Source organism: Diplotaxodon limnothrissa, linkage group LG5 (assembly GCF_057381915.1).
Source record: "Diplotaxodon limnothrissa isolate DT_005_m linkage group LG5, D_limnothrissa_male_GT1.1, whole genome shotgun sequence".
NCBI lineage: Eukaryota > Metazoa > Chordata > Actinopteri > Cichliformes > Cichlidae > Diplotaxodon > Diplotaxodon limnothrissa.
Window position 1 is genome coordinate 4553818 of NC_140600.1, and position 10212 is coordinate 4564029.

General features: G+C 46.3%; 1 protein-coding gene across 1 annotated transcript; it reads left to right on the top strand.

Moving 5' to 3' along the window:
* The first annotated feature begins 4390 nt into the window (after nucleotides 1–4390).
* LOC146631447 (uncharacterized) lies at nucleotides 4391–5311 on the top strand. The gene is made up of 2 exons (XM_085354816.1): nucleotides 4391–4401; nucleotides 4579–5311. Exons 1-2 carry the CDS (start codon nucleotides 4391–4393, stop codon nucleotides 5309–5311), a joined length of 744 nt encoding a protein of 247 aa, XP_085210942.1.
* Nucleotides 5312–10212: the final 4901 nt, after the last annotated feature.

The following is a 10212-nucleotide window of genomic DNA, read 5'->3' on the forward strand; positions in this document are numbered from 1 at the left end:
ACAAGGGCCTTTACTACTGGCTGAGGATATTAACATTACACCAGGGCCTGTGGTGCTGGCCAATATAATCCACATTTCACCAGGGCCACTGTTTTTGGCAAAGGCCATACACATTACACAAGGGACAGTGCTTCCTGTGAGGCCATCTTCACCACACCAGGTCCTCTGCTGCTCGTTGATGCCATCCAGATTACACCTGGGCCTGTGCTGCTGACCGATATCATGCACATTTCACCAGGGTGTGTGGTGCTGACCAATCCCATCCATATTTCACCAGCGACAGAGTTGTTAGATGAGGCCATCCACATTACAACAGGGCCTCTGCTACTGGCTGAGGACATTTACATTTCACCAGGGCCTGTGGTCATGGCTGAGGCCAACTACATTTCATCAGGGCCTGTGGTCATGGCTGAGGACATTCACATTACACCAGGGCCTGTGGTGCTAGCCAATACCATCCACATTACACTAGGGCCAATGTTGTTGGCTGAGGCCATCCAAATTACACCAGGAACAGTACTTCCTGTGAGGCCATCATCACCACACCAGGGCCTTTGGTGCTGGCTGATACCATCCACATTACACAAGGGCCTGTGCTGCTAGCCTTCCATATTACCCAAGGGCCTGTGTTGCTGGCTGATGCCATTCACAATACTCAAGGGCCTGTTCTACTGGCTGATGCCATCTACATTACAGCAGGGCCTGTGGTGCTGGCTAATACCATCGACATTTTTTATTTTTTTTTAAATCTTTATTTAAAGTAAACAAATCTACATATAAAATGTACATACACATACAATTACATATACAAAACCATGAACACATACAAAAAAGGAGAAACAATGGCTGATGCCATTCACAATAGTCAAGGGCCTGTTCTACTGGCTGATGCCATCTACATTACAGCAGGGCCTGTGGTGCTGGCCAATACCATCGACATTTTACCAAGGCCAGTGTTGTTTGCTGAGGCCATCCACATTACACCAGGGACAGTGCTTCCTGCGAGGCCATCTTCACCACACGAGGGCCTGTGCTGGTGGCCTAAGCCATTCAAATTACACCAGGGCCTCTGGTGCTGGCCAACACCATCCACATTTCACCAGGGCCACTGTTGTTGGCTTAGGCCATCAACATTACACCAGAGACTGTGATGCCGGCTTCTACCATCCACATTACACCAGGGCCTGTGCTTCCTGTGAGGCCATCTTTACCCCACCAGGGCCTTTGATGCTCGTTGATGCCATCCACATTAGGGCCTGTGATGCTGGCCGATATCATGCACATTACACCAGGGCCAGTGGTGTAAGCTAAGGCCATCCACATTACACCAGGGTGTGTGTTGCTTACCATACCATCCACATTACACCAGGTCCTGTGCTGCTGGCTGAGGCCATCCACATTGCACCGGGGCCATGGGGTTGGATGAGGACATTAACATTACACCAGGGACTGTTTTGCTGGCTGAGGCCATTCACATTGCAGTAGGGCCTGTGCTGCTGGCTGAGGCCACCTATATTTCACGAGGGCCTGTGTTGACAACTGATGCCATCCACAATACACCAGGGCCAGTCATTTCTGTGAGGCCATCTTCACTAGACCAGGGTCTGTGCTGTTTGCTGATGCCATCGAAAATACACCAGGGCCAGTGATTCCTGTGAGGCCATCTTCACCAGACCAGGGCCTGTGCTGCTAGCCATCCAAATTACCAAACCAGGGCCTGTGTTGCTGGCCGAAAACAACCACATTTCACCAGGGCCTGTGGTGTTGCTGGATGAGGCCATCCACATTACACCAGGGCCTGTGCTACTGGCTGAGGACATTCACATTACAACATGGCCTGTTGTGCTGGCCAATACCATCCACATTTCACCAGGGCCACTGTTGTTGGCTGAGGCCATACACTTTACATCACGGACAGTGCTTCCTGTGAGGCCATCTTCACCACACCAGGGCCTGTACTTTTGGCTGAGGCCATCCACATTACACCAGGGCCTTTGGTGCTGGCCAGTACCACCCACATTTCACCAGGCCCTTTGGTGCTGTCCTAAACCATCCACATTTCACCAGGGCTTGTGTTGCTGGCTGATGACATCCACAACACAGAAGGGCCTGTGATACTGGCTGATGCCATCCACATTACACCAGGGCCAGTGGTGTTGGCTGAGGCCATCCACATTACACAACGTCCTTTGGTGCTGGCCAATACCATCCACATTTCACCAGGGCCAGTGTTGTTGGCTCAGGCCATCCACATTACACCAGGGACAGTGCTTCCTGCGAGGCCATCTTCACCACACGAGGGCCTGTGCTGGTGGCCTAAGCCATTCAAATTACACCAGGGCCTCTGGTGCTGGCCAACACCATCCACATTTCACCAGGGCCACTGTTGTTGGCTTAGGCCATCAACATTACACCAGAGACTGTGATGCCGGCTTCTACCATCCACATTACACCAGGGCCTGTGCTTCCTGTGAGGCCATCTTTACCCCACCAGGGCCTTTGATGCTCGTTGATGCCATCCACATTAGGGCCTGTGATGCTGGCCGATATCATGCACATTACACCAGGGCCAGTGGTGTAAGCTAAGGCCATCCACATTACACCAGGGTGTGTGTTGCTTACCATACCATCCACATTACACCAGGTCCTGTGCTGCTGGCTGAGGCCATCCACATTGCACCGGGGCCATGGGGTTGGATGAGGACATTAACATTACACCAGGGACTGTCTTGCTGGCTGAGGCCATTCACATTGCAGTAGGGCCTGTGCTGCTGGCTGAGGCCACCTATATTTCATGAGGGCCTGTGTTGACGACTGATGCCATCCACAATACACCAGGGCCAGTCATTTCTGTGAGGCCATCTTCACTAGACCAGGGTCTGTGCTGTTTGCTGATGCCATCGAAAATACACCAGGGCCAGTGATTCCTGTGAGGCCATCTTCACCAGACCAGGGCCTGTGCTGCTAGCCATCCAAATTACCCAAGGGCCTGTGTTGCTGGCCGAAAACAACCACATTTCACCAGGGCCTGTGGTGTTGCTGGATGAGGCCATCCACAGTACACAAGGGCCTGTGCTACTGGCTGAGGACATTCACATTACACAACGTCCTTTGGTGCTGGCCAATACCATCCACATTTCACCAGGGCCAGTGTTGTTGGATGAGGCCATCCGCATTACACCAGGGACAGTGCTTCCTGTCAGGCCATCATCACCACACCAGGGCATGTGGTGCTGGATAATGCCATCAACATTACACGAGGGCCTGTGCTACTCGTTGATGCCATCCAGATTTCACCAGGGCCAGTGTTGTTGGCTCAGGCCATCCACATTACACCAATGCCAGTGCTTCCTGTGATGCCATCATTACCAAACCAGGGCCTGTGGTGCTGGCTGAGGCCATCCACATTTCACCAGGGCTTGTGTTGCTGGCTGAGCGATCCACAATACACAAGGGCCTGTGCTTCAGGCTGAGGACATTCACATTACACCAGGGCCTGTGGTGCTTGCCAATACCATCCACATTACACCAGGGCCACTGTTGTTGGCTTAGGCCATACACTTTACACCAGGGACACTGCTTCCTGTGAGGCGATCTTCACCACACCAGGGACTGTACTGTTGGATGAGGCCATCCACATTACACCAGGGCCTGTGCTACTCGATGATACCATCCACATTTCACCAGGGATTGTGTTGCTGGCTGATGCTTTCCAGAAAACACAAGGGCCTTTACTACTAGCTGAGGATATTCACATTACACCAGGGCCTGTGGTGCTGGCCAATATAATCCACATTTCACCAGGGCCACTGTTGTTGGCTGAGGCCATACACATTACACAAGGGACAGTGCTTCCTGTGAGGCCATCTTCACCACACAAGGGTCTGTGCTTTTGGTTGAGGCGATCCACATTACATCACGGCCTGTGATGCCGGCTTCTACCATCCACATTACACCAGGGAAAGTGATTGCTGTGTGGCCATCTTCACCCCACCAGGGCCTCTGCTGCTCGTTAATGCCATCCACATTACACCTGGGCCTCTGGTGCTGACCGATATCATGCACATTTCACCAGGGCCAGTGGTGTTGGCTAAGGCCATTCACATTACACCAGGGTGTGTGGTGCTGACCAATACCATCCATATTTCACCAGGGACAGAGTTGTTAGATAAGGCCATCCACATTACAACAGGGCCTGTGCTACTGCCTGAGGACATTTACATTTCATCAGGGCCTGTGGTCATGGCTGAGGACATTCACATTACACCACGGCCTGTGGTGCTGGCTAATACCATCCACATTTCACCTGGGCCAGTGTTGGTAGATGAGGCCATCCACATTACAACAGGCCCTGTGCTACTGGCTGAGGCCATCCACATTATACCACGGCATGTGCTCCTTGTGAGGCTATCGTCAACACACCAGGGCCTGTATTGCTGGCTTAGGCCATCCACATTGCACCAGGGCTAGTGCTCCCTCTGAGGCCAACTTCACGACAGCAGGGCCTGCGCTGCTGTCTGAGGTCATCTACATTTCACAAGAGCCTTTGTTGCTGGCTGATGTGATCCACATTGGAAGGGAGACTCGGCTTCGCACCCTTCATTCACCCGTAGCTAGCCAGGCCCCTGTAACTGGTGCAGCCGAAGATAGCGTAGGCCCCGCTAGCTGTTCCCCGGCAGACCCCAAGCAGCTGGGGAAAGAGGGCGGCTGGGTGACGGTGAGGAGGAAGCATAGTCCTAAACAGAAGCCCCAGGTACACCACCAACCCGTTCATGTGTCTAACTGTTTTTTCCCACTCGGCGACACGCCCGCCGGGGGTCAAAATCTGGTAATTGGTGATTCTGTTCTCAGACATGTGAAGCTAGAGACACCAGCAACCATAGTCAATTGTCTTCCAGGGGCCAGAGCAGGCGACATTGAAGGAAATGCAAAACTGCTGGCTAAGGATAAACGTAAATTCAGTAAAATCATAATTCACGTCGGCAGTAATGACACCCAGTTACGCCAATCGGAGGTCACTAAAAGCAATATTGAATCGGTGTGCAACTTTGCCAAAACAATGTCAGATTCTGTAGTTTTCTCTGGTCCCCTCCCCAATCAGACCAGGAGTGACATGTTTAGCCGCATGTTCTCCTTAAATTGCTGGCTGTCTGAGTGGTGTCCCAGAAACGATGTGGAATTCATAGATAATTGGCAAACCTTCTGGAGGAAACCTGATCTTGTTAGGAGAGACGGCATCCATCCCACTTTGGATGGAGCAGCTCTCATTTCTAGAAATATGGACAAATTTATTAAACCCCCCAAAATATGACTATCCAGAGTTGGGACCAGGAAGCAGAGTTGCAGTCTTACACGCATCTCTGCAGCTTCTCTCCTCCTGCTACCCCCCCCCCCCCCCCCCCCCCCCCATCTCCTTACACAGAGTTTCTGTCTGCTTTCTCAGACTTTTTATCTGATTTAGTGCTCAGCTCAGATAAAATAATTATTGTGGGTGATTTTAACATCCATGTAGATGCTAAAAATGACAGCCTCAACATGGCATTTAATCTGTTATTAGACTCAATTGGCTTTTCATAAAAAGGAAAAGAACCCACCCACCACTTTAATAATCACACTCTAGATCTTGTTTTAACATATGGCATAGAAACTGAACATTTAACAGTGTTTCCTGAAAACCCTCTCATCATCATGTGATCATTTCCTGATAACATTTACATTTAAAATAATTGATTACACAGCAGTGGAAAGTAGACTTTATCAAAGTAGATGTCTTTCTGAAAGTGCTGTAACTAAGTTTAAGAATATAATCCAACCACTGTTATCATCTTCAATGCCCTGTACCAACATAGAGCAGAGCAGCTATCTGAATACTACTCCAACAGAGGTCGATTATCTTGTTAATAATTTCACCTCCTCACTACATACGACTCTGGATACTGTAGCTCCTGTGAAAACTAAGGTCTCAAATCAGAAGTACCTGACTCCGTGGTATAATTCTCAAACACACAGCCTAAAGCAGATGACTCATAAGCTGGAGAGGAAATGGCGTGTCACAAATTTAGAGGATCATCATTTAGCCTCGAGAAATAGTGTGTTGCTTTATAAGAAAGTCCTCCGCAAAGCCAGAACATCTTACTATTCGTCACTGATTGAAGAAAATAAGAATAACCCCCAGTTTCTCTTCAGCACTGTAGCCAGGCTGACAAAAAGTCAGAGCTCTTTTGAGCCAACCATCCCTTTAACGTTAACTAGGAATGACTTCATGAACTTCTTCACAAATAAAATTCTTATCATTAGAGAAAAAATTACCAATAATCATCCCACAGATGTAATATTATCTACAGCTACTCTTAGTACCATTGATGTTATATTAGACTCTTTTTCTCCAATTGATCTTTCTGAGTTAACTTCAATAATTACTTCCTCCAAGCCATCAACGTGTCTTGTAGACCCCATTCCTACAAAACTGCTCAAAGAAGTCCTGCCATTAATTAATTCTTCGATCTTAAATATGATCAACCTATCTCTAATAATCGGCTATGTACCACAGGCCTTCAAGCTGGCTGTAGTTAAACCTTTACTCAAAAAGCATCTCTAGACCCAGCAGTCTTAGCTAATTATAGGCCAATCTCCAACGTTCCTTTCATATCAAACATCCTTGAAAGAGTAGCTGTCAAACAGCTAACAGATCATCTGCAGAGGAATGGTTTATTTGAAGAGTTTCAGTCAGGTTTCAGAGCTCATCACAGCACAGAAACAGCTTTAGTGAAGGTTACAAATGATCTTCTTATGGCCTCTGACAGTGGACTCATCTCTGTGCTTGTCCTGCTAGACCTTAGTGCAGCATTCGATACTGTCGACCATAATATCCTATTAGAGCGATTAGAACATGCTGTAGGTATTACAGGTACTGCACTGCAGTGGTTTGTATCATATCTATCTAATAGACTCCAATTTGTACATGTAAATGGAGAGTCCTCTTCACACACTGAGGTTAATTATGGAGTTCCACAGGTTCAGTGCTGGGACCAATTCTGTTTACACTATACATGCATCATTAAAAGACATAGCATACATTTTCACTGCCATGCAGATGACTCCCAGCTCTATCTGTCCATGAAGCCAGATAACACACACCAATTAGTTAAACTGCAGGAATGTCTTAAAGACATAAAGACCTGGATGGCCGCTAACTTTCTGCTTCTTAATTCAGATAAAACTGAGGTTATTGTACTCGGCCCTGAAAAGCCTAGAAATATGGTATCTAACCAGATTCTTACTCTGGATGGCATTACCTTGGCCTCCAGTAACGCTGTGAGGAACCTTGGAGTCATTTTTGACCAGGATATCTCCTTCAACGCACGTATTAAACAAATATGTAAGACTGCGTTCTTCCATTTGCGCAACATCTCTAAAATTAGAAATATCCTGTCTCAGAGTGACGCTGAAAAACTAGTTCACGCATTTATTACTTCCAGGCTGGACGACTGTAATTCATTATTATCAGGATGTCCAAAAAACTCACTGAAAAGCCTTCAGCTAATCCAAAATGCTGCAGCAAGAGTCCTGACAGGGACTAGAAAGAGAGAGCATATTTCTCCTGTTTTGGCTTACCTTCAAACCCAGAATTGAATTCAAAATCCTGCTCCTCACATACAAGGTCTTGAATAATCAGGCCCCATCTTATCTTAATGACCTTGTAGTACCATATCACCCCATTAGAGCACTTAGAGCACTGATCCTGAATCCTCCCGTAGTTATGCTGCGATAGACGTAGGCTGCCGGGGATTCCCATGATGCATTGAGTTTTTCCTTTCCAGTCACCTTTCTCACTCACTATGTATTAATACAGCGGTCCCCAACCCCCGGGCCTCGGTACCGGTCCGTGAATCGTTTGGTACCGGGCCACGAGAGTTGAGAGTTGAGGCTCAGGTGTGAAATGTATGGTTTTCAGGATTTTTATCGTTTTTTTAGCGTTATTTTGTTATCGTTTTTATCGTTAACTCGGTTTTCCTGGGTCTTTTCACATGTGTTATGAATAAATCTTCTTTTTTACGGTACCGGTACTAGGCCGGTCTGTAAAAATATTGTCGGGCATGAACCGGTCCGTGGCGCTTAGGGACCGCTGTGTTAATAGACCTCTCTGCATTGAATCATATCTGTTATTAACCTCTGTCTCTCTTCCACAGCATGTCTTTTATCCTGTCTTCCTTCTCTTACCCTAACCGGTCGCAGCAGATGGCCCCGCCCCTCCCTGAGCCTAATTCTGCTGGAGGTTTCTTCCTGTTAAAAGGGAGTTTTTCCTTCCCACTGTCACCAAAGTGCTTGCTCATAGGGGGTCATATGATTGTTGGGTTTTTCTCTGTATCTATGAAGCCCCTTGAGGCGACTTTTGTTGTGATTTGGCGCTATATAAATAAAATTGAATTGAATTGAATTACGGACTAAAGCTGGGACATTTGTGGCCCCAGTGCATGTGCCCTATCTGCCTTGTTGGTGTCCTTGATTTTTAAAAGTAAAATGTCTTATTATGCTATAAATAAAGCCAGAGAGTGAAATCTGTGCTGATCCTAATACAAATACCTGAAGACAAAGTGCCTTGGTTGTTTTCGATTGTTCTTTTCATCAGACATAATAACTACTCAGATCTCCTGGACTTCTTTCTTTCTTTCTTTCTTTCTTTCTTTCTTTCTTTCTTTCTTTCTTTCTTTCTTTCTTTCTTTTCATTCCTGAAGACATGCACATCTTCAGGAACAAAGCTACAACCCAGATGACATTGTCAAAAGTGTCTTTAACTGAGCTTTGAGAAAAGGTGGACTGCTGAATGAAAGTAAGATTTGCATTTGGTTTGGAAATCAAACTCCTTGACCAATACTTAATATTCCTTTTCCATATTTTCTAACACACACACACACACACACACACACACACACACACACACACACACACACACACACACACACACCAACAGATATTGTGTATATATAAATGGTGAATGCTCATATCGAACATGGGCCAAGTTTCAAATAATGAGGTCAGTATATGTACAAGTAATCCCTGCTCCAAGCACAGACGTACCACCCACCTGCTATTCAAAACTTCTGAGGAGCAGCCAATAAGACAAAGGTTGGCTCAAAGAGAGGACAGCTAAACTGGCAAATTTCAAATGGAAGATAAATTGAAGGACTGCACCAAGACTCAGTATAGGATAAATAAGCATATTTTCAGCAATGAATCACACAAATTTGCTGTAGTGCACAAATTAAAGTATGGAGCTGGAAATAAACATAATTAGCTCTCTTTAAGGGACTAAAACATCTCTAGATTGTATTTTGAATAGATCATGAGTGGTCCATTTTTTTTGTCATTTGCTATAATAAAATCCCCCTCATAATGTAGTGAAGAGTTGCCAAGGCCATCTATCTGCAGCCGTGGTTTTTAAGATGCGGTACTTTTTAAAATACACACAGTGGGACACTGCCATAGACTGGTGAACTGTACAGGGTGTACCTTGCTCAGTCTGTGACAGCTGCTCCAGCCCTTCATGACCCTTAATCAGATACACCATTAAAAAGGGGGTGGATGGATTGACAGAGAATCAGAGGTATGGTGGACTGTAACTAAATAATTAAATAGAAAAAATTAACTGTAAAAATAAATCTGTTAGGGTGCCTGGGTTCGTTGACCCAAAATTTTGAGTTTTACATTATTATTGAACTTTGATTTTGCCATTATTTATCATTTCTAGTCTTTTGGTTTCTTAGAGTTCTGTCTTCTGGTTTCTGTCTCTGTGTTACATAGTTGTTCTGTCTCCCCCTGTCTGCTGTATCCCTCGTCAAGTCCGCGTTGTCTGTGTTATGTTTCCTGTTTTACTTTGAAAGTCCATGTCTCATGTTAATGTATCTGGATTTGCTTCCCTTGTCTCGCTACCCTTATTTGTCCCAGCTGTGTTTCTCTGTTGTCTCCCATTCCCTGATGGCTCTCTCTGGGTATGTAAGCCCTGAGTTTTCTTTGGTTGCGATCTCCCTCATCCTATGCTGTGTGTTCTGTTTGGCTGCCTGTGTAAGTTTCTTTTGGTATTCTTGCTTTTGTTATATTTGTGTTTAGCGTTAAAGCTGTTTTGAGTTCACACTTTTACCTCTAAGTGTCTGCACATTGGGTCCACAGTTCCTGCCTGCACACAGCACATGACAAAATCATTGTGTAAAAACA